General features: G+C 38.2%; 1 protein-coding gene across 1 annotated transcript; it reads left to right on the top strand.

Annotated features, from left to right (window-relative positions):
* LOC121430292 lies at nt 1-25,271 on the top strand. The gene is made up of 5 exons (XM_041627569.1): nt 1-1,517; nt 4,476-4,591; nt 10,610-10,747; nt 11,762-11,918; nt 25,120-25,271. The coding sequence occupies exons 1-5, from the start codon at nt 359-361 to the stop codon at nt 25,269-25,271; spliced, it is 1,722 nt and encodes a 573-aa protein (XP_041483503.1). The 5' UTR covers nt 1-358.
* The last annotated feature ends 194 nt before the right edge of the window (nt 25,272-25,465 follow it).

The following is a 25,465-nucleotide window of genomic DNA, read 5'->3' as shown; positions in this document are numbered from 1 at the left end:
CGCGTAAATGCGTATGCAACGTATCGGACAGGCGTGAACTCTCCACAGCAGTATGAAATTCATTCCGAAGTTTACGAGTCATTTATGTTGAGAGCAGCCTTCCATACCTTCCATATGGATGGGATTTTCCCGCATACGTTTGCAGGAATACTTTCGTACGTCTATTACTGTGCAAGATTTTTACTTTTTTAATACTAATGTTATAAGTGAACAATCTTTAACTCATTTTGAAAATCGCCATTAAAATCTAGTTGCCTGCTGGTTAATATCCTAATTGTGACTATTCGTTGTCTGTGTTTGGGAAACTTGTTGAGACAAATGTAGTTGAAAAAGAATAGCGAGTCTCTTCCGCCTGGTCATGTCTACCTTCGTACACAGTGATGCTATCGGAGTTGTTGTGGAGTTTAAACGAAAGGGCAATTTTGGGTTTATACGCCCATCAGACATGTCGGACCCTTGTCTTGATGACATCGATGACGTGTTTTTTCATATCTCAGACGTTCCGAACAGATCCATAGAACCGGGGGACGAGGTATGGTTTGATTTGCATTTGGGACCAAAAGGATACTTTGCAAAAGATATTACGTTTCAAACTTCAGATGATGAGGATTCCGTATCTGATTCCGAAGAGTATTTTTTAGAGGAAGGTGTACAAGGGGTTGTTACGCAGTACAGAGAAAGAAGTCGTTTTGGTTTCATCCACGTGAATGACACTTACAGCAAAGTATTCTTTCATATCTCAAAAGTTGAAGGGGAAGACATCGAAGTTGGAGATAAAGTGGAGTTAGATTTGTATTTGGGACCCAAGGGATACTTTGCAGAAGGTATCACGTTTCCAACTTCAGATGATGAGGATTTCGTCGAGTCAGGATCCGATTCTGAGGAACTTATTCAGGGTGGTGTTCAAGGGTTCGTAACGCGCTATGGAACAAAAAGTCGGTATGGATTCATCCACGTCAATGACACTTTCAACAAAGTGTTTTTTCATATCTCGGAAGTGTCGGGGGACTACATTGAAGTCGGAGACGAGGTCGAGTTCGATCTGTGTGTTGGTCCAAAAGGATACTTCGCTGAGACGATCGAGGTTCTGAATTTGGAATCGGGTGATGACGATTCTGACTCTGAGTCCGACGCTGATGACGAAACTGCTAATGAGGAGACACTTCTAGCTAGTAACGCAACTGGCGTGGTTAAGCGTTACCTAAACAGACGCCGCTTTGGATTTATTAAGAGTGATCATGGTGATACGACATATAACAAGATCTTCTTCCATATTTCTGCAGTCTCGTACCAACCCGTGGCAATCCATGATACAGTGCAATTCGATTTGTACGTCGGACCCAAAGGATACTTCGCAAAATCAGTCACGTTTAACTCTCCAACAAGGGTAGACACTGACTGCACTGAAATAGGTTTGGGTCAAAACGTAGGGTCTCTTGGCGGGTACAATCTTCTTCAAGGAACAGAGAAGAAAAACGATCATAAAGAAAGTACAGCAAATTACTCGTCATGTGCTGGTGAGTATAGGGAAATTTTATTTTTGCATTTGGTATTCTCCCGACAATTAAAATATTTTAAGGTGCCTTTCAGGTGCTTTCGCTCCACGTCGCACGGCGTATCCAAGAACACAGTAAATTTATTGAAAATGTCAGTCGAATATGACGATAAACACCTCGGAGGTCGAAAATTTGTGAACCAGACAGATCAGCAATTTCGTCCTGAGTTTCGGAGCTGAAGAGAAATTGCAAATGTGTCTTTTGTACAGAATCCATGGTCCCGTATAGCACATTAGCAAGAATGAAGATCCATACCTGGACTAACAATGTTGTTATCATGTCTTTACTATATTTAAAGACGTGTGTGTGTATAAAGCACTTATCTATTTCACACTCTTTTTACTTTTTTGGCTGAAATTCATACTTTTCCCTATAAAAAACTACTTTTTGTTTCAAAGTGGAAAAAAATGTGGTGGGGTTAGGGGTTATGCTATGGGTCAACAATACATGGCACCACCACAATGTCTGACTCATTCATTATTGGCCTGGGGCTGGTGGCTCAACTTGCCCCTATGCTCAACTTACCCCGCCTTCCCCTATTAAGAGGTATTCTAATTAAAGACGGCGATGATTAGACTCGCAAGATTATCGCGATCTTTCCTCCTTTTGATTCACACTGGAGCAAAACATCGCGATATTTCTGGACCCGTAAGAGCATCGCGGTCTCTTGCACAATACCCAGCTTGCTTTGCCTTTTATGTTCCATGAACCTTATTACAACAGGAAGGCTAAAGATATTCGTTCGACCCAACCCATTCGAATTTTATTCAATTTGATATTGCTGTTTGACAAAAGTGTATGAATATAATTGAAAATCTAACACTGGTTCTAGAAATGGTAACTACTGAACTTTGCCCAAATTGGGAAGATATATCAATGACTTTGGAACTATTGACTGGCGGAAGAATTAGGGCTATTTTACTGTTTCAGTTGATAAATTTGATTCCATCATAGTTATCTTCATAAATTGCGATTTATTTTTAAGATGAGCTGGCTAAAATCTCTGGTCAGATATGGAATGTCAGAGCCCATCCAATGGTAGCAACATTCGACCCGCTAATTTCACGGTTATTTTTTATGAAGTTTTCAAAAGTGCAATTTTAATACACAAGTCTATGGCAGGCGCGTAGCCAGGGGGGGGGCGGTGGGGGCGGTCGCCCCCCCAAAAAAAACGTCCCCAAAAAGAAAAAAAAGAAGGGAAAAAAGAGAGGAGAAAAGGAAAAGGGAAGGGAGGAAAGGGAAGAAAGGTAGCTTTGTGTTTTTTCTTTGTATTCTTTATTTTTTCTCAAAAGAGAAACTCCTTCACTCTTCTTGCTCTAAATTCATATATGAATTTTGCTTCCGCGCTGCGCGCGGTTAAATGACAATATTGAAGTTCTCCATTGTTCCCCCACCTTTTCTCTAACCCTGTTTTTCCACCTCAGCTATCATGGCTATGTGCTTCTTGCCAGTTAAAGTTAAAATTGTATACATTATGGCATGAATTTGAGTAAGGTTAGGCCGAAGTAAATATATGAAGTTATCTTTTTTTTTCAATTGATCGCGCAACTTCTGGTCTGGTCGGCTCCGAGCGGGTAAAATCTTTATATCAGTTTCTGCCGTCACCTCCATAAAGTCAGCTTCTCCCGCTTTTCAGCTCATTACCATGCGCGACCAAAAAACACGTAAAAAGGATGTCCTTTTCACGATAGGGCACGTTACGTACGTAACGTGATAAGGGTGTCAAAAACACAAAAAATAATGAAAAAAGGGTATCTATTTTGCTAGGGAAATTACGTGTTTAGGGTCAAATTTGCGGGGATGATAAAACAAAATTAAAATGTTTTGTAAAGGATGTTCTTTTTGCGCCAACACTTCGTGTTTAGAGTCTGATTTGCGCGAGGTGTAGAAGGTGGGGTCGTACCAAACCAAATAAGGTAAAGCCGACGACCGAAGGACCCGTAACAATAAAACATTCCTGTACTTGTTTAGGGGTTCATTTCAGGGAATATTTGCCAAGAGTATCGTTTTGTTTCCAATACTTGTTAAGGGTAGGTTTTCGCACGCCAATACTTGTTAAGGAGTGCATTTTCAGAATATGGAAATTACGTGTTTAGGGTGCTTTTCGAGACCCCATGGTCGCGCATGGTATCCACTCGTAAATGGAAGTGGCCCCCCCCCCGGATAAACAACCATAATTTGGGGGCAAACAGGTTCCTAATTTAAAAAGAGGAAGGCATGGAATTCGTGTCGTATTAAATGAAAATTGTTTTTATCAAATTGTATTAAACTTCATGTCATTTCCCTGTATACATTCATCTCCTGTCCTGCCGCGCGGAGTTATTATCATTTTAATTTCCTCCATTGTATACCTCTTTTGTGCGTTCATAATCACTTTTGAAAACAAGGTTCAAAATGGCAATATAGTCAACCGAATTGGAGGTACTAGAGACAAGAGAAACGGCTCCTTTTCATTTTAATTTATGAAACACTAAAAGCTTCGCGCTTCGCGCGGGAGGGGGAAACTCCCCCTCCCTGCACCTACCCCCTAGGGAGCGCGCTTCGCGCGCTCTGTAAGTGTTGGCACGCTTCGCGTGCATTTACCGCCCCCTCCAAAATGAAATCCTGGCTACGCGGTTGGTCTATGGGGAATGTTCTACGCGCGTGACGCCTATAGGCAACGCGCCAAATCACCGCGGAGTTTCGGATCATTACTCGCGAAGTTAGGAAAAACGCAAGATGACTCGCGATGTTTCGTGCGGTCTTCATGTTTCGTGCGGTCTTCATCGCGGAGTTTCACGCGGATTTGTCTGTTCTCGTTCAGAAAACCCGCACGAATCATCGCGATGAATTACCGCCAGTGTGAATACCCTAAACTACCATGTTGATCTCTCTACACATGCTAAATGATACCGTTTTCATGTGTTTATATGTATGAAGGTTCGACCGGTACAACAAACTTTGAAACCTCTCGGATATCAAGAGAAAAGGGGAACGCTTTCTTCAAGCAAGCACGTGAGCATGACAGTGGCAAGAGCAAAATGGCTTACTACCTTGTAAGTAAAAAAAAAAAAATGACACCTCACAAATCCCCAGTGGAAGGAAAAAAAAAAAAGTCGTGAATACACATTCATTGTATATGGACTGGAAGAGTATGTTCTACCAAATAATTTCAAACCATATATATGAGGTAGAGCATGGACAATCAGGAGGTATTCTTTGCAGTGATGTAAAACTTTAGTTTGTGCCAAAGTAAGGCATGACCGCAATAAACATGATAAATGAATCCAGATGTCAATGTCATTTCTTACAAGGGTTGCATTAAAATCCGTTTTAAACCACTTTTCAATAATTTACCTTATAATTTTGTAGTAATGAATCCTTCTTAATATAAACTCTTACGTTAATTTCATTAAAAATGAATTCGCATGTAGAATTATGACATTAGCAACTCCAATCGTTAGCAAATCAAAATTTACATCACTGCAAAGAATGTCTACTGATAATGCTCCTTTATCTTTGCATACTAAGAAAAATGAAAACAAAATAAAGGAACGACAGAAGAAAAGGGGAAGATCAAAGGGTATTTGTTGTTTCGGTCGGTGTAAAAATGGTGAAGGTAAAATTGGCAGAGGTAATAATGGCAGAGGTAAAAATGGCAGTGGTAAAATGGCAGAGGTAATGATGGCAGAGGTAAAATTGGCAGAGGTAATAATAATGGCAGAGATAAAAATGGCAGAGGTAAAAATGGCAGAGATAAAAATGACAGAGGTAAAACTGGCAGAGGTAAAAATGGCAGATGTAAAAATGGCAGAGGTAATAATGGCAGAGGTAAAATGGCAGGGGTTATAATGGGAGAGGTAAAAATGACTGCTCTAGGTAAAATACGGCCAGCCTTAAACCCCCATACAATGAATTGTCAACAAGCCCCTGCATGTACATAGATTAAATTAGAAGTGAATTTCACGGTTAGGCATTTCATCATGTCTTTATCGGCCTAACAATGCTATTTACGAATTCGTTCGTGGTGTACCGTGAAGGCTTTTCAAAAAGAAATCAAAGGACAGATATTTTTTCATTCAATATATCAGGAGCAAAATGAAACTGCACTATTCTCATTCATCATTTTATTACATTCCTTTTTGTCTGGCTGGTTTTTACATCTAAAGTATTGCGAGGTTTACCGATGCAAAAAGGAGTAGACTTAAGAGAGGTAGAGAGACAGAGAGGGTTAGGGGGCGGGGGGAAACATAGAGAACATAACGGGGAAAGCTTAGACGTTGAAATTGTCACCAATGATCGTGGTTAAATATTATGTCCTTATTTGTAATGTCGTCTGTACTATTCTTTTTAAAGGAGAATGAAACCATTGGAACAAGATAGCTTGTGTAAAAACAGAAAAATCAAAGAAACAGATCAACAAAAGTTTGAGAAAAATCGGACAAATAATGAGAAAGTTATGAGCATTTGAATATTGCGATCACTAATGCTATGGAGATATCAAATTGGCAATGCGACAAAGATGTGTGATGTCACTTGTGAACAACTCTCCCATTACTTTAGTATATATTTCACTTAAATTGCCTGTTCTATCACATCTATCCATAGATCATGTGTTCTTTCTACATGAGGGCATGTAATACATATTTTTTTTTAGAATACATCATGGATAGAGAGTTTGTATCATCATAAGAAAAAGCAAAAAGAGACATTTTGAGGGTATTTTATAGTCCACCAAAGGGAGTTATTCATCAGTGACATCACACATACTTGTCGCATTGCCAATGGGAGGATCTCCATGGCATTAGTGATTGCAATATTCAAATGCTCATAACTTTCTCATTATTTGTCAAATTTTTCTCAAACTTTCTTTATTCTTTGATTTTTCTGTTTCTACACAAGCCTATTTGTTCCAAAGGTTTCATTCCCCTTTAAGTATTTGAATGACAATAAGCATGCGTTCCCAGGCTTGGCACTGAATATGTAACTGATTATGAAAATCAATAAATAATCTTGTTTTGACTGGTAAACCAATTCAGGTTCGATCGAGGGGGACCGTCTGGTTCAGATTCTTTGCATAACAGAAGATCCTGAACCTTTACCAATATGATATAAACGCCTTGATGGTCATAACCCTTGGAAGCGGAAGCGCTGTTGGGTATTTTGTACACCTTAAGCAGAGTTAGCAGACCCTCTTGGTAATTAGCTTGGTATACTAAAATGAAAAGATTTGATAAAAATCTCTGTTATTTTTCAGACAGAAGAAAAAACATTGTTTTATATCTAATTGTTATTATTTTTGTTGTTATTCTTTTTCTGACCCAAAATAACTTCATTTAGTTGAAATATATTTTGTTTCCAAATCCCCTTTAATTTTGGAGTGAATTTTTTTTCTCGGCTTTTTAACAAACCAGCTCCCCATATCTCTTTCATTTTTGCCTATGCCATCTTTACCTTTGCCACTTTCAACTCCGCCATTTTTTACACTGTTTAAAAATTTATACTTAAAAATAAAAAATTCCTGCAACATAGTCTGGAGAACACCTGTAATCTTACTGCACTGTGTAATCTTACATGAATTTGTGTAAAATTACAGAAAATTGGATTTTGTGCGTGTTCCCTTATAAATTTATTGTAATAAAACTGTTTTCCCCTTTTTCAAAACATATCTGATCTGTAAGATTGTAGAAAAATTGTGGAAAGGCCACCTGTTATAATTTACAAAATTATTTGTGTTTTTTCTGTAAAACCGGTTTTTTATTTTTTTTTTTTTGGGGGGGGGGTAGAATCTACGGTTTTTTCTTTTAGTGTACCACGGCCACTTTTACCTTTGGCCTTTTTACCTCTGCTGTTTTTAAATACCTCTGCCAATTTTACCTCTGCCATTATTACCTCTGCCATTTTTAACTCTGCCATATTAACCTCTGCCATTGTTACCTCTGCTATTATTACCTCTGTCATTATTACCTCTGCCATTTTTACCTCTGCCATTATCACCTGACACCGTTTCTTTACACTGTATTTTATCCCTCGTTATTCAATTAAAAATTCGCGTCACCATTATGTTGCCCCCGCCCCATATTAAAAAAGAATCCTATTTATTTCCAAGACTTTGACATATCTCTTGAAGCGACCGCACAACTTACGTTTGGTCTGCGACTCAATTTTTGAATAAAACGTAGTAGAATTTGATGTTTGTTTGTTTGCTTGAAATTTATTTCTGCGTTCCACATGTTCAACATAATACAACATAATCAATTATTACATCGATTTTACATATATATACATTTTAGACACACGTATAATTTACAATCTCTTTCTGAATATAAAAAGAAAGTATATGAAAAATATTATTCAACTAAATTTCAGAATGCAGGAGACCGTCGTAATGAGCGATGACAAGAGGTCATGAGGATGTAGTGCAAGTGCAAGTGTAGTGCAAGTGTGGTGCAAGTGCAAGTGTACTGCAAGTACATTAGAAGATCTAGAGGAGGGGTCAAAATTCATTATTAAAAAAAGTACAAGTATAGTCAATGTGGCGGATTGGAATACAATGATATTAGGTTGCTTCATAGTGGCTTTAAAGGAATAAAGTGAGGAACACATTTTTGTAGTTTCGGGTAAATCGTTCCATAAGTCGGGGCCATGGTGTCTAATTGATTTATGAGTTATTAATAACTTTGGGTTTGTTTGGTGAAAATTTCCAGAAATACGGGTAGGGTATGTGTGAATTGTACTGTTTACTGAGATTGAATAAATTTTGAAATGAGGAGGGAAGTTGGTGGTTTTTGTATTTGAACATAAAAACTGCAACTTGCATGACATTCAAATCAGAAACCTTCAATATTTTGAGCTTACAGAATAGTGGATCAGAATGAGAAAAATAAAACGATCATGTACAGATACGAAGAGCCCGCTTTTGTAAGGTGAGAATAGGGATGAGTTTGGTAGTTCCACAATTGGCCCAAACAATATTACAATATGTTATGTAAGGAAGTATTAGTGTATTGTATAGTAAAAACAGAGTTACTCGTGGTAACATAAACTTTAACTTAATAATTCTCACGGCTCGAGAAATACATAGTGTAACATGATTTATGTGATTATTCCAAGTTAAATTCTCGTCAATAATAACACCCAGGAATTTCGAACTCTTCTTTTCTTCGATTGTATTGTTGTCAATGTTAATATTAATTGGATTATTATTCACATGGATATTGTTATGCTTGAAATGTATAAAATGGGTTTTCTGAATATTGAGAGATAGTTTATTGCATTACGATACTGCAACAAATAAAAATGAAAATTTAGTTTCAAATTTGTTTTCCTTTCTTTTATTACAGGAAATATATCAATCAACGAAACAAAAAACAAAACATCTTACAAGTCTTGAAGACTTAGATGTGCAATCCGAGTTTGTGATAGTCCTTTAAATCCAAATAAAATCCAAGTTGGTTGGCGAAGATTCCTTAAATTAAAATTCACAATAATGGCAATGATGAAATTGATGTTAAAGCATGATGAATAACAAGAGTCACTGTAACGAATTGAAATGTCTGTGAAGACGATGTTGTGATGATGATTGACAGTCAGTTTCAGCAATCCATGGGTTGAAAAGCGTTCATTAAAACAGTTTGATGATGTCGATGAGAACTGAGAATTCCTCTCTCAAAGTAACTGCAAACAGTTCATTGATGGCGTGCAAATAATTCCACTGAAGATTAATGTTGTATTCGAGTTGGAAATAAACTATGCTCTGACATAAAGTCTTGTGTGAAACTCGGAGTTCTGATCTGATGTCCTTGAAAACACTACCAGCTTACATTCAAATTATTCACTATTCTGGAACCTTCTAGTATTGTCTACAAAAAGAACATTCTGCCAATTTCTAGAGCAGTCTACTTCTAGAAGAACCTTGGATGACCTCAGTGAAATTAACAATGTAAACAAAATAGCTAATCCTATTCCACTACCACTAAGAGTCTCTATCGTGTTGTAGTCTATAAGTGTTTAGCAGTCTGTATTGTCTCTCATTGTGTATTCCAGAAATAACAAAAATTATTCAGCCTATTCTAAAATAAACATGCCTAACAAAGCTTTACTGAGACATTCTGGAATATTCTTAATCACTCTATGCTATAAATATCCTTGAAGAAGAAATAACTAAATAAATGAATGCAAATGATCTTACAATTCTACTTATATATATAAAAGATGCTAATATTGAGAACTGGAATATCTTACTGTGTAATTTTTGAAATCACCATACGAATACCAATGTTTAAATCTGTGACTATGCTATCATCCTTCTTAGAATAAAAGCAAATTTAATATAAAGACGTGATGACGTCATAACAGTCGTACGATTGGCTACGATATGAAAATAGTTTGGCCTAAGCTTTACTCCAAAATAAAGGTTTGCAATCTTTCAAAATGGCTATATTAGTATTGTTTCAATATTGATTTTAACATCTAATAAAATGATACGTTCCATTCACATTTCCAAAAAAATGAGCAAACTGCGGTTTGTTTCAAAATCGGATCGCGAACAGTCGTAAGGTGTGCGGCGGCATCATCCATATCCATTATGTCCATCGTTCTTATTGGAGTAACGGTCGATTCAAAATCTAAAACATCTTAGTCGTACCTGGTGTTGTAATTACAATGAATATTTTATTGCACTTATCTGATAATTGATAAGAATAAAGACGAAGGTTTTTACTGGCTTTGGACTCAAATTATTCTGCATATAGTGCTTGTCGAGTTATTTTCACCAGTTCTCTATAAGGTCACTACTTCCTAGATTTTTAAAATATTCTTTCAGGTGTGGCATTTGTCATTTGTCTATTTCATGTTGAGTAGTCTATGTATATGAAAAAGCGATTATTCATATATTATTTTGCCAAAATAGAATAAGATATCAATAAATAACGAAAACGATGATGATAAATTGGGTCATAGGAAGAAGTTATAGTTAGAGAAGTATATAGTACCAGTCGTAGTCGTGGGGGTAGACATTTTTTAAGGACCAAGCACAGGACTAATGATAAATAACAATATATTTTATCATATAGAATGCTTTGGAGTGTTACAAGAAGGCTTACACAAGTTCCTCAAAGGATGAGGATTTGGTTTCAGCCGCTAAGAATACTGGCACTACTTGTTGGAAGCTCGCTAAACTCAAGATGGAGGAGAATTCCTCTGAGCTGAAGGTTTGTAAAATGATCTACCCTTGGTATAATTAGTTCATATATAAAAGTACTCTCTACCAGCAGTCCGTGTGTAGCATGTTATTGATACCCCTCGCCAATCTATACACAGTAGATGCCTAGCGCCTAGCTGGAAGCCGGCTAGAAGGCATGAGGTTTTGTGATTGATTTGTTCACATCTATTTTGGTTGGAGTGGAGTTGCATTATTTTGTATATTATTTTGCATATTATTATTACTATAATTCTCCCCAGCAGCGCAGTGAGCAAGTGGCCAAACTAGGCGTAGCGAAAAAAATATCTAAAGAGTAACAAGCGAGCGAGTAAACCTGTTTTTATCTGTATTACATTCCCCCTTTAAATTTCTTTATTTTTACCCCCCCCCTTGGTCGCCCATGGCACTGGGAGGCGAGGGTGCTTGAGCACCCACAATGTTGTCCTAGGGGTGATGCATGTATTATTTTCCATAGGCAGCACCCCATGAGTTCTGGTAGATGTGGAAATATTGAAAAAATGTCACCAAAATGAAATAATTTTTTTTTTTGGTGAAAGTTTTTTTTTAGGACTTGTCAAAATCTCTGGACCTAAATGGGTCTTCATTTTTCAGTGAAACTTTTTTCTTTCTTTCTAAATTTACATCAGCACCCCCGCCCCCCCCCCCGCCATAGTTCCCATCGTTACGCCAATTATTCTCACTATGGGGGTGGGTGGGTGGGTTCGAACCCCAGCCATGGCGTAATTTCCTTCAGCAAGAAATTCATCCATATTGTGCTACACTCAACCCAGGTGAGGTGAATGGGTACCTGGCAAGGCTGCGGGGCTAATTAAAGCCAGGGTAATAATATCCAAGTCCTTTGGAAGAGCATATAGGGACGTTATGACATATTAAAAAATGTGATATGCGCTATAAAAGAACTGCGTTATTATTATCATAATTATTATTATTATTATTATCATTAGTATTTATTATTATTATTATGTAAACCACTGATATTTTCACCATTTTATTTTGCACCTAGGTGGTTCATGCGTATTTCAAAGATACACTGCAGTATTTCAAGATCGCTTACGTGAAAAGGAGCTGCATGGTGGACGAGTGGTCGAATCATCTTGAGAAATCCATCAAGGAATGTCTGAACGACATCAAAGCATGGGTTGCACCAAGAAATGACCAAGGTATTTCCTGGTCCTTTATGAAGGTCAAGTCCACCCCCCAAAAATGTTGATTTTGATGAATATAGAAAAATCAAACTAGCATAACGCTGAAAATTTCTTGAATTGAAAATCGGATGTAAAATAAGAAAGTTATGGAATTTTAGAATTTCGCTTATTGTTCACAAAACAGTTATATGCACAACTCAGCGTCATGCAAATGAGTCAGTCGATGATGTCCATCACTCACTATTTCTTTTGTTTTTTATTGTTCAGATTATACAATATTTCATTGTTTTTACAAATTTGACAATAAGGACCAACTTGACTGAACCATACAATATATAGTATTAAACAATGCTTATTCCACAGAATCAGGGAGGAATTGATCATTGTTTCTCTTGACAATGAGGAGCAAATTTGAATATTTCATATAAAATCAGAATATTTCATATAATAGAATACAATAGAAATAGTGAATGGATGATGTCATCAGTCCCCCCATTTGCATACTGACTGGGATGTGTATTACTTTTTTGTAAAATTAAGCGAAACTTTAAAATGTCATAAATTTCTTATTTTAAATCTGACTTTGATGAAATTTTCAGTGTTATGCTCGTTGGATTTTTCTCTTTTTATTGAAATCAACTTTTTGTTGAGATGGACTTGTCCTTTAATGAGTGCTCGGGCTGACGTGACTGTGTCAAGACTTATACATCGTCTTTTCTCTTTTTTTATATATAAATCATTTTGTATCTCATATAGGATATTGATATCTTTATGTAGTGTCAATCGTAATTTCCAATATTTTGGCTTCTATGATCTCCATGTCACGCTCCTCTTCTTCACCACTTTCTGTTTTTTTCTCTCTACCCCAATCAATTTTCTTTTTCTATTTGGAGGACATACCCCCGCTCTCTCTTTCTTTCCATTACTCTCATTTTTCTCTATCTTCTACTTCTTCTTCTTCTCTTTCCCTTTGCTTATTTCTCTCTTTCTCAAACTTCTATTTATGAGATACATATTGTAACGACGGCTCGGTTTGTCCTACGAGTCTCGCTATAAGAGTCTAAAATAAATGTCGAGGATGGCCAGAGCTTAAATAACACAGTTGAAGCGAATAACAGTCATTACACAGGAAATTAAAGTTCAGTAGTTTATTACTTCTCAAAACTTAATGAAGGTGCAACAGAGTATGTGATGATGACAATTAAACAAACTCCAGCGATACATTGAATATGATAACTGAGATAACGTCGAGCGATGCTGGAACAATCATAAGAATTTTACTTGTGATAATTCTGAAGTATTCATACGACTGGAATCATGAAGGAAACTCTGAACTAAAAACTAAAACTAGCTAAGAACTAAAACGCTGAACTCCAAAACTCAAACTAATTACTCAGAACTAAGAACTCAACTTGACTGAGATGCTGCTCGCTTATATACACTTTCTGGACATAGCATGAAGGTCATCCCCAGCACACAGCGAAAACCCAGATTCAGAGAGGGGAGGGAGAGAGAGGATAAATCATTCCAAACAAGGATAGGATAAAGTCAAGTAATAGAATAAGCACATAACGACCAATACACTGACCACAAGGTTAAACTAGGAGTTTGGACATTAGGAGTAGAGGGAGAGAAGTCTGAAGGGCAGGGCAAAGTCGAAGTGAGGAGAGAGAGAGCGGAGGGAGTTACTGAACATAAATGTGTAGCCAAGGTAATAAACAAGAACGAGTTTCTGAAAGTAGTCGCAAGGTTAAAGGGAATTACACAGGTTTGAAAGTCACTGGAAAGGGAAAGAGAGGAGGGATGAAAGTTACTGGAAGGGTAAGTGAGGAGGGTTGAAAGTCACTGGAAAGAGAAAGCGAGGAACAAGAGTTGAAAGTCACTGGGAAGAGAGAGTGAGGAACGAGGGTTGAAAGTCACTAGAAAGAGAAAGTGAGGAGAGTAAAACTATCTGAAAGTAGATGCAAGGTCGTAAAGAAGGGAGATGCACTGTTCGCATTTCTGAAAGACGAAGGCAAGCCAAATAGAATACAGAGTGGACAGACCAGAAGAGTTTGACCCTGAGCAAGTTACAGTACAAGAGAGGGCTTGGCTGTGTGCTGGTTACTGGGCAAGTTGAAAGTGACATTCACAATTGATCTTAGCAAGACATTCATTACATAAATGAGTATAATACAATTTAATATAATAATCAGTACTAATTAACGCATAATAATGAAATATATACATAAACATGATAAGAGAATATCGAACATCAACCAAAATGCGTGACACTATTCTCCCCCCACGGAAGATATCGCTGTCCCCAGCGATGAAATGGGAATACAATAGAGAAGGGAAAGAGCGAGAGAAAAAGAGAGAGAAGGACGAATTAAGATGAAGAAAAGGGATAGGAGGAAGGAAAACAGCAAGAATAAAAAAATAGATTGGGCATAATAGATCATACATAGAAATAACTGAACATGATAACATTATAAACACAAGTATTCATATACAAACAGGCAGCGAAGCAAACTCTGACAATTAGTTAGTATTGACAATCAAAATGTAGCAAGTGACAAAAAAATATATATATTAAAAAAAAAGAGAACCAGACCCAAGAACAACAATTTAAATGAGAAATTGGAAAGTTGCATGAGTGTTAGAGAAAGGAGAAAGAAAACTGAGGAGAAAAGGAGGAAAGGGTCTCGGGAGAGCACGCAGTGATCCCCAATGAAGGCTAGACACATAAAATAACCAGCAAAAACTGTTCCCTACATGGAAATAATATGACATGTGTGGCACTACTGTATATTCTCAATTTCCCTGTGATCAGAAAAAAAGAACAAACATCTATGAGCAAACTCTGATAGTCAGCAAATCGAATCACCAAATAATCTCAAAAGTACACCAAAAGACTTTAAAATATCAGTACAACGTAAAACTGGATTATGACATAGAACTAGAAAATATTTGACATTGAGCAGATATGCTTTTGGTAGAATTTAACAACGTAACATTTATGAACAAAATTACAACACAGACAATAAAAAATCATGAACAAAATAATAGAAAGTACATACGCCTAATGCTTTCTCTCCTTTTGTTTTCTTCCTACTATATACAAGCGATACAACATTTCATATTCAAAAGGAAAAAGAAAAATATAGTGCGAAGATGACAGAATAGAGTGAAAAGGAAAAGGTAGATACAGGCATGAATATTAGCCAAAGAAAACCAAGGAGTGGCTACTGGAGAGGGGGAGAGAGAGAGAGAGAGAGAGTAAAGAAAAGGAGAATTTGTTCAACAACAATTGCCTTGCAGACCTACCAGTAACATAACAATAACATATCGTGGTAGAAATTAGATTATACGTCCCTTAAAACAAAAATCTCAAATGGAACCATATTGTTACATAAATACACAAAACTGACATAAATAAGGAATATACATATTAGGATAAAGGTACGCGGGTTGTGGTTGTGATTCAATGTTCAACAAAAAGTGATCATCTCCAATATTGCAATCGTAAAAATAGCAAACAAATAAACTCATTAATGTGATCAACATGAAATAAAATTTGCCAAAAGAACCTATACTGATAGCACAATATTTAGAAATTCATTAGCATGATAACAAAGCAACACAAAAATTAACATCCAGGTGTCAATTCATTCACAAGAACATTATTTGTGAATTACAACTTTACACATTGAAGAAGAATCAAGCAGGGGTGAGTAATGAAAGACGAGCAGAGGGTGAAACTCGAGAGCGGAGTAGACTAAAAAAAGGAAGCAAGTGTATAGGGGGAGAATAGGAGAGAGAGAGAACAAAGAACTTATATCATAAAATGACATTTTCAAATTACTCAGTGAACATACGGTACACATTTACATGTTCTAGTGTCCAAACTTGTCAATGACCGCTCGTCTTCTATTCGATCTCCGAGGTGTAAACGTGTCCTTTACATTAGTCTGCGTGCCAGTAGAAGCAGTGTTTGATAGAGTTATATTATTCCTAACCTTATCAGCATGTTCTTTTACCCATTTTGGGATGTCGGTGCTTCGAAAGGGTTTGAGACGATCATGGTGAAGGACTTTAAGTTTGCCCTTCTGTTGAGATTTGATTTCAAACACCAAATCACTAAGCTTTCTGGTAACGATACATGGTCCAATCCAAAAAGCAGACTTTAATTTAGGAGAAAGTCCCTTCTGTTTTGTGGTGTCTAGATAGTAGACTAAGTCCCCTGGCTGGTAGGTGTTCACTGATAGTCTAGAATCATAGTCCCTTTTCTGTCTCTGGGTTTGTGAGGACAGATGCTCACGAGCTATATTGTATGCATCCTTCATAGTAGAAACGACATTGGAGGCAAACTCGTCATAGTCATAGTTATTGATGTCGGGCTGGTCTACACCGAGAGCAATTTCAATTGGGGTTCTAACCTCACGCCCCAACATAAGAAAATTTGGCGAAAATCCAGTTGTCTCATGAACGGTACTACGGTAGGCAGCAGTCAAGAGCGATAAATTCAAGTCCCATTCCTCTTGTTTCTTATCGACGAAAGCGGATATCATATTGACAAGTGTTTGATTGAATCTTTCAATCATTCCATTAGATGATGGATGATATGGGGTAGTCCTTGTTTTGGTTATTTCCAACAATTTACAAACATGTTGGAAAAGTTGGGATTCAAAAGTCTTCCCTTGGTCCGAATGTATTTCCAAAGGTATGCCCCATCTAGCAATAAATTCATTAACAACGATGTTGGCGACAGTACGGGCAGTTTGATCAGGGATTCCATAGGCCTCGATCCATTTAGTAAAGGTATCTCCCACTACCAAAACATAGCGGTTGCCTTGGTTACTAACAGGAAATGGTCCCATGATATCGAGAGCGATGCGATCCATAGGAAATCCAGAGTTGTATTCGCCAAGAGGGGCCTTCGGTTTGGAAGTCGGACGCTTTCGGGCACCACATTTTACACAATTACCAATGTACAGTTTTACAGATTCCCTCATCCCCATCCAGTAAAATTTCTGCTGAATCCTACTAAATGTTTTCTTCACTCCAAGATGCCCCGATAGAACGGACTTATGGTTTGATTCTAGGATTCGATCACGGAGTGCGAACGGGACGACGACTTGTTTGGTTGTTGTTAGTTTATTATTAGTCATATGTCGTTTGTATAAGACACCGTCAGTTAATTCAAGCTGTGCCCATGAGAGCCATAGGTTCCTTACAATTGGGCTCTTATCATGAACTAATGCTCGATTTGGTCTTTCTTGAGATTCCGAAATCCAATTATAGACGATACCGACGTCGGGATCATCTCGTTGCATTGTCATTAATGTCTCTCGGTCAAAGTCATTACGGATAATATCCTGCTGCCCAGAGTTCTCTCCAGCTAAGGCACCTGTTTCCGAGGTGCAGGACAGGCTATCATTTGTTCTGAAATTTAACGAAGAATGTTTATTTCTCGACTTCCTTCTCGATTTCGTATTCCTCACTACTGAGACTCTAAATGGGGATGGCCAATTCCCTCTCCACATACTACTAAATACATCTCTCATATATCGTAATCCTCTAAACTCTAAAACAGCAACATATAGGATAAACTCTAAAATCATCTTCGGAAGTCTACAAAATATCCTTGCAACGAGCTCGACTACGACCAGCATCATGACGACGAGGTCAATGAGTCGATTCGAACGACTGGGTGTCTCTTCTGGTTTCGGTAACGGCGTTTGGGTGCTAATGTTATTAATTGGTTTCACGCATGTCTTTTGCACTTTCATGGCACTGATAGGAACGACATCATCATCCTCGTCGAAGAATTTCGACCAGGCCTTATGACGCTTGACACATGTTGTACACCCGCCGCATGGTAATTGTTCGATGATAGTATCCTTGTCATAACAGTCACATGATTCAGGATCGCATGGAATTCTCGACATCGCATCAGCATTGCCGTGATTCCTGCCTACGCGATGCTCGATGTCGAAGTCGAATTGGCTAAGGATCTCGATCCATCGGGCAAGTTGATCTGTGGGTTCTCTAAATGACATGATCCATCTGAGGGAAGAATGATCAGTTCGAATTAAGAATTTCTTCCCCAGTAGGTAGTGCCGAAAATGCCGAACAAAAGAGACGATTGCCAGTAATTCACGTCTTGTGGTGCAATATCGGCGTTGCGTTCTTGTTAATGTCCGGCTAGCGAAGGCGACTGGTCTCTCAACTTCCTTCTGAGTGACGTCATCCCACTGGAGTTGAGATAGGACTGCGCCTATTCCTGATGAAGATGCATCTGCATCAAGAATGAACATGCCATGGTCGTCGGGGTAGGCCATGACGTTGTCACTCAGCAGTGCATCTTTTAATTGTTCGAATGATGATTGGCAGATGTCATCCCACACAAATTTTGACGACTTTTCTAGTAGTTTATTCATGGGGGATGCGATCGATGAGAAGCCGCGAATGAATCGGCGATAGTACGAACACAACCCAAGAAATGAACGGACATTGCCTATCGACGTCGGAGTCGGCCAGTCGCGAACTTTGGCAACCTTCTCAGGATCGGGCCTAATCCCCGATGTGCTTACTATGTGTCCGAGATATGATACCTGTGTCTGGAAGAGGTGACATTTACTTGGTTTTAGCTTAAGGCCTGCTTCTCCCAAGCGTCCAAGTACCTCGTCGAGACGGGTGATGTGCTCCTCAATGGTTGAGCTCATTACAATGATGTCATCAAGATATAAGATCAATGTTCGCCACTGCAGACCTTTCATGATTAATTCCATTGCACGCTCAAAAGTGCTGGGCGCATTGCATAACCCAAATGGCATTGTGACATATTCATAGTGTCCAGTCCGTGTACTGAATGCAGTTTTGTGCCTATCTTCTTCTTTAATGTCTATTTGCCAGTAACCTGACTGTAAGTCCAATGTAGAGAAGATTTTCGCACCTCCTAAGCAATCTAGACAGTCTTCAATGCGAGGTAATGGATAGGCATCCTTTCTTGTGACGTCATTTAATTTTCGATAGTCAACACAGGGGCGCGTCGTACCGTCACGCTTGCGAACATATACAAGCGGGCTCGACCACGCACTCGTTGATTCTCGAATGATGCCCATTTCAAGCTGTGTCTTGATTATTTTCTCTTCCTCGTCAATGAAAGCTCGAGGTGGCCGACGGGGACGTTGTTTGATTGGGACTGCATCTCCAGTGTCAATGTTATGTTGGACAATAGAGGTTCGGCCAACATCAGTTGAAGAAGATGCAAATGTAGATGAATGTTTATCGAGTAATTTAGAAAGTTCATTCTGCGTATCCTGGTCTAGTCCTTCACATGATTTCTGGTGTAACAATTGCAAGTCATCTGACCAGCTATTTGATTGAGCGTCCTCGTTCAAACCAGCTTTCACGGCACGAATACTTTGTTTCGATCTGTCCATAGCATTGGTATCACACACATCATATACATTTTCAATCAATTCGATAGAAGCTATTCGCATACCAGCTCGAAGATCAATTGGTTCATTTGATGTATTAGCAACTCTTACTGGTATGTCTATATCATTCCGAGTAACATCAACTAGCACAGATGCGACATTAAGATCATCTATGTCACATATATGGGCAGTTTTCTCAATAATAGCACTGGTTCCAGATTCAGAGTCAAAATTATTTACCTTTCCCGGTACTATGAACTCCGAGTTGGGTGGTACAACAATATCACATTTAACATATACTGCACCTACTTGATTGCAGTCTTGAATTTCGATAGGGATCAATAAATTGTCAATATGAAGTCCGCGTCGAGCTTCTAGTATACAATTGTAATGATGCATAAAATCAAATCCAATCAAGCATTCATCACTAATGTCTGCTATGTATGAAGTCCAAGAGAAGTCCTTACCTCCAACATTCACAGTTGCTTCAATAGTCCCATGAACATTTAAAATTCCATCATCAGCTGACTGAAGTTGAACTTGACTGGGTAGGGTAACTAATTCCGGGCGGGTTTCTATGGGCATTTGTTCATAGAGCTTGGTGGACATAACAGTCACCGCTGCTCCAGAGTCGACCAAAAGTTTACACGAGGCCCCATTCACACTGCCTGAAATATACGCTGTCAGTCCGTTTCTTTTGTCAATGCGTATTATCCTGGGACCTGGATCAACATCTTGGGCCGCGACCTGGTCGATGGGGTCGGCCCTCTCTAGTTTCCCGAAATGTCAATTGGAGCTTCTACTCCCTGTTGTTGATGACTTACTGGTGGCGGCTGAAAATGGGCGGGTTGCTGCCATGACTGAGGTGGTGGAGGCTGGAATGGTTGTTGCCACTGTGGGGGTGTTGGTTGAAAATACTGGGGAACAGGGGATCCATGTCTCGGCGGAAAACGGCAGTTGCGGGCAAGATGACCGAGCTTTTGGCAGTTATAGCAACGCAGTGGTGGTCGATCACGTGGTTGCTGTTGTGCCCTCTGCTGCCTGATTTGGTTGTCTGGTTCCAGTCGAGGCTGCTCAAACAATTTTGTGAGTTTGTCGATTCTCTCATCAATTGACATGATCCGACCCCGCAACTCGAGAAATTTATCATTTCCATCATCTCTTGTAGAAATTGCTCTAACTGGACGATTTCCTCTACCGGATTCCTCCCTTAGATTGTGAAATCGCTCAGCTATTTCTCTGGCTTCCTGGAGAGTCGCTGGCTCCTGCATACCGATGGCCATGGCCATCGAATTATCACCAAGCCCCCGCAAGAAGTGGCGAGTTCCTATCATTTCTTTCGTTGACGAGTCCGCTGTTGGATATCCAAATGTTGTCAGCCGCCGAACATCCGCAGCATAGTCGGCGATTGATTCCTTTTGCCCTAGCCGACGTAGCTCTAGCTGGGATACAAACGTGGAAGGCGTTTTTCTGGCAGCAAACCGATTTTCCAAAGCATTTTCCAGCTGTGACAAGTCTGATAATATGGCTGGAGAAAGTTGCTGGAAGACGAAATCAGCCGCATCTCCACGCAGGCATGCGAGCAGACGTAACCGCTGTTCAGCTGCATCCCAGCAACAAGTTCTCGCCAGGTTCTTGAATGAGGAGATGAAGCTCTCCCATGGACGGTTGATCCCATCATATGGCTCTTGTGGTGGTAATTGCACTCTAACCCCGGTGTGAAAGTCTCTAGTGGGAGAGTAGGGCTGTTTGATGTGATCATCAATTAGTTCATCTTCACTAACACCGTCATTCTCCTCCATTAGTTTTCTAGTACTCGCTAATTCCGCCTTTAATTCACGGATCTCCCGCTCTAGATCTGACTTGCGCTTCCTTGGTGACATATTAGCTATTAAAACAGGCACGTGTTGAAGTTAGCAAATCCCACTTCTGACACCAGTGTAACGACGGCTCGGTTTGTCCTACGAGTCTCGCTATAAGAGTCTAAAATAAATGTCGAGGATGGCCAGAGCTTAAATAACACAGTTGAAGCGAATAACAGTCATTACACAGGAAATTAAAGTTCAGTAGTTTATTACTTCTCAAAACTTAATGAAGGTGCAACAGAGTATGTGATGATGACAATTAAACAAACTCCAGCGATACATTGAATATGATAACTGAGATAACGTCGAGCGATGCTGGAACAATCATAAGAATTTTACTTGTGATAATTCTGAAGTATACATACGACTGGAATCATGAAGGAAACTCTGAACTAAAAACTAAAACTAGCTAAGAACTAAAACTCTGAACTCCAAAAACTCAAACTAATTACTCAGAACTAAGAACTAAACTTGACTGAGATGCTGCTCGCTTATATACACTTTCTGGACATAGCATGAAGGTCATCCCCAGCACACAGCGAAAACCCAGATTCAGAGAGGGGAGGGAGAGAGAGGATAAATCATTCCAAACAAGGATAGGATAAAGTCAAGTAATAGAATAAGCACATAACGACCAATACACTGACCACAAGGTTAAACTAGGAGTTTGGACATTAGGAGTAGAGGGAGAGAAGTCTGAAGGGCAGGGCAAAGTCGAAGTGAGGAGAGAGAGAGCGGAGGGAGTTACTGAACATAAATGTGTAGCCAAGGTAATAAACAAGAACGAGTTTCTGAAAGTAGTCGCAAGGTTAAAGGGAATTACACAGGTTTGAAAGTCACTGGAAAGGGAAAGAGAGGAGGGATGAAAGTTACTGGAAGGGTAAGTGAGGAGGGTTGAAAGTCACTGGAAAGAGAAAGCGAGGAACAAGAGTTGAAAGTCACTGGGAAGAGAGAGTGAGGAACGAGGGTTGAAAGTCACTAGAAAGAGAAAGTGAGGAGAGTAAAACTATCTGAAAGTAGATGCAAGGTCGTAAAGAAGGGAGATGCACTGTTCGCATTTCTGAAAAGACGAAGGCAAGCCAAATAGAATACAGAGTGGACAGACCAGAAGAGTTTGACCCTGAGCAAGTTACAGTACAAGAGAGGGCTTGGCTGTGTGCTGGTTACTGGGCAAGTTGAAAGTGACATTCACAATTGATCTTAGCAAGACATTCATTACATAAATGAGTATAATACAATTTAATATAATAATCAGTACTAATTAACGCATAATAATGGAATATATACATAAACATGATAAGAGAATATCGAACATCAACCAAAATGCGTGACAATATTTTAGTTGGAGATAAGTTTTGACATAGAATACCGTAATTATGTTTTTATGCATTTGCTTTTTTATATCTGTATATTGTACTTCATGAATTTTTAGCTCATCCGGCCCGAAGGGCAAGATGAGCTGATGCCGTGGCGTGGCGTCAGTCGTCTGTCGTCCGTCGTCTGTCCACAATTTCAAAATGCTACTACTTCGCCATTTTAAGTCCGATTTCAATTCTGATTGCTTTATATGATAGCACTATGTGGGGCATTCAAAACTTCTACAAAGAATTTCGAAATTCATCAAATATGCTAATTTATGCGCATTTTTCAAAATTCACAAAGAATGCTTCTTCTTTATTTGTAGACCGATTTTGATTTTTTTGCTTCCATCTGGTAGAGCTTCATGAGGTTCACCAATCTTGTACGCAGAATTTTGAAATTTTGATTAGAACAATAATATTTTTATGCGAATTTATTCGAAATGAATTTATTCATATCTTTTAAATTTCACATGTCAATGCTTTTTTTCTTTAATCGTTAACCGATTTTTACTTTTTTTCTTCTTCCATCGTGTAGAACTTTATGAGGTTCACCAAACTTCGACACAGATTTTTGAAATTTTCAGTAGAAAATTACCTATGTTAATTTATGCGAAATTTATTCAGAAATCACAGAAAATGCCTCTTCTTCTTTATTTGTTGACAGATTTTGATATTTTTTCTTCCATCCGGTAGAACTTCATGAGGCCCACCAAACTTCTACACAGAATTTTGAAAATTTTCAGTAGAAAATTATTTATGCTAACTTATGCAAAATGTATTCATAAATCACAGAAAATTCCTCTTTCTTAATTTGTTGACAGATTTTAATTTTTTTTTCTTCCATCTTGTAGAGCTGCATGAGGTTCACCAAACTTGTACACAAAATTTTGAAATTTTGTCTGGAAAATTATCTATTCTAATTTATGCAAAATTTATTCATAAATCACAAAAAATGTTTTTTCTTCTTCATTTGTTGATCAATTTCAGTTTTGTTTGCTTTATATGATAGCTCGAGGTGGTGATACAAAATTTAAACATAGAATTTTGAAACTCATTGAATCTGCTATTTATTCATATATTTTCAAAACTCACAAAAATTGCTTACTTATATGTTGATTTATTTTGGTTATTTTTGTTCCGAGAGCTACATTAGGTTCACCAAGGTTCTACACAGAGTTAAGAAACTTTGACTAGATAATAATTAATACTTAATTCATATGAAATTTATTCATACATCACAAAAAATGCTTCTATGTCATTTCTTCATCAATTTCAATTCTATATCCTCAATTTATGTCACCATGTCAACTGGGCTGAAATTAAAATTGTGTTAAATTGTGTTGCGAGATGCCGGATGAGCTCCACATCATTGATGTGCTAGTTGTAAATTGTCCCTTTCAGCTTGTGCTGCTGGTCAATTTTTATGTGCATATATACCAATGAATAATAATAAAAAATAATAATTCATCGTACTTATACGTAGCTTGAAATATCCTAATGTTTATGATTTGTATCAGTGGCGTAATGAGCCAAAATGTTTGAGGGAGCGTGACATGGGGTATGGTGCAAAAAAAAATCTTTAATAAATAACATTGAACTTTCTGATGCACAAATCGAATGTTGTGATAGATTTTGTCATGATCCTCAGAGATCATATGTAAGTCATTTTCCAATCATTTAATTCTGTTTCTACCCTTTTTGTCTTGGTCGTGAAAATTTGTGGTGGTCCATGGCCCAAGCCCCCATTCTTTACGCCCGTGATGGCGATTAGGGTGATGGTGGTGGTGGTGGTGGTGATGATATAACCTGGGTAAATCTGTTCTTTTCGTTAAATGCATTATTAGTACTCTGATGATTATGATTCATTTTTAGTCGATATTTAAATTCCCGAGATCAATTCGACTTTGGTTCTCGTGTTTGCATATTAAGTGATTAGCCACCCCGATAACGAACAATAAATCGCCCACAATTAATTTTGAGATGTTTTTTACTGAGTTTGTTCAAGCACATCCTAAGCTGTAAAATGATGATTTGTCAAACTTGATCATCAATAACTCACTCAAATACTGGATTGAATGCAGAGAAAACAAAGCGAGAGCTTCCGAAAATGAGAAGAAAACAGCATTTTAAGTTTGTGTTCACTTGAGTTCACTTCCAATCAATTTGCAAAATCTTATGTCAAAGAAACTCTTGTATTTTGTTTTCTATTAAAATTTACAACTCAATTTTGTTTGCATTATAAACATGATAAAGATGAAGAAAATATGTCATCAGATAATCTCATTTTTGTCGATTTTTTTGCTTTTTGAAGACCAATTTAGTATTTTGGCTATAACAGAGAACCTTCCCTGGCGACTTATTGGTGTTTGTTTTTGGATGGTTGTTCACACACACACACACAAACGGACACACTTCCACGCACTCACACCCCTCTCTCTCACACACACACACAGCATTCCACGCACTCACCCTCACACACAAGCACACACACCCCACACCCACCCACCCTCACACACATTCATATATATATAAATATATTATGTTTGTCTGTTTTTCTTTCTAGAACGAATCCGTGTCCTCAAAGAGTTTGTAGACTACATGCCAGAAAGTGGAGCTAAAGTCAGCTGTTATCTTCACATTGCTAATATCTACTTCAGAAATGGAAAGGATGCTATCAAGGAAAGGGAATACAATGGCTGTCTGAGGTATGCATAAAATGGCAAGATGTTTTCATATACTAAGATATTTGCTCGACTCGTTTCATATATTTTTTTGGTTGTGTATGTATTATTAAACTAAATTTGATTTGTCCCTGAACATATGGAATGAACATTTCAATGGCCTATCGTTATTCGATGAAGAGTCTCCCGACTATCAAATCTTTATAAATGAAATATTGTATAATCCAT

This window comes from Lytechinus variegatus, chromosome 16 (assembly GCF_018143015.1).
Source record: "Lytechinus variegatus isolate NC3 chromosome 16, Lvar_3.0, whole genome shotgun sequence".
Lineage (NCBI taxonomy): Eukaryota > Metazoa > Echinodermata > Echinoidea > Temnopleuroida > Toxopneustidae > Lytechinus > Lytechinus variegatus.
Note: the sequence above shows the minus strand (reverse complement) of the source record. Positions and strands in the feature narration are given on the sequence as shown.

Excerpts from the sequence above, each read along its gene's own strand:
- LOC121430292 (XM_041627569.1), top strand. The coding sequence starts at position 359 with ATGTCTACCTTCGTACACAGTGATGCTATCGGAGTTGTTGTGGAGTTT. Across the intron at positions 1,518-4,475 it reads AAATTACTCGTCATGTGCTG|GTTCGACCGGTACAACAAAC; the intron begins GTGAGTATAGGG and ends ATATGTATGAAG. Across the intron at positions 11,919-25,119 it reads TGCACCAAGAAATGACCAAG|AACGAATCCGTGTCCTCAAA; the intron begins GTATTTCCTGGT and ends TTTTCTTTCTAG.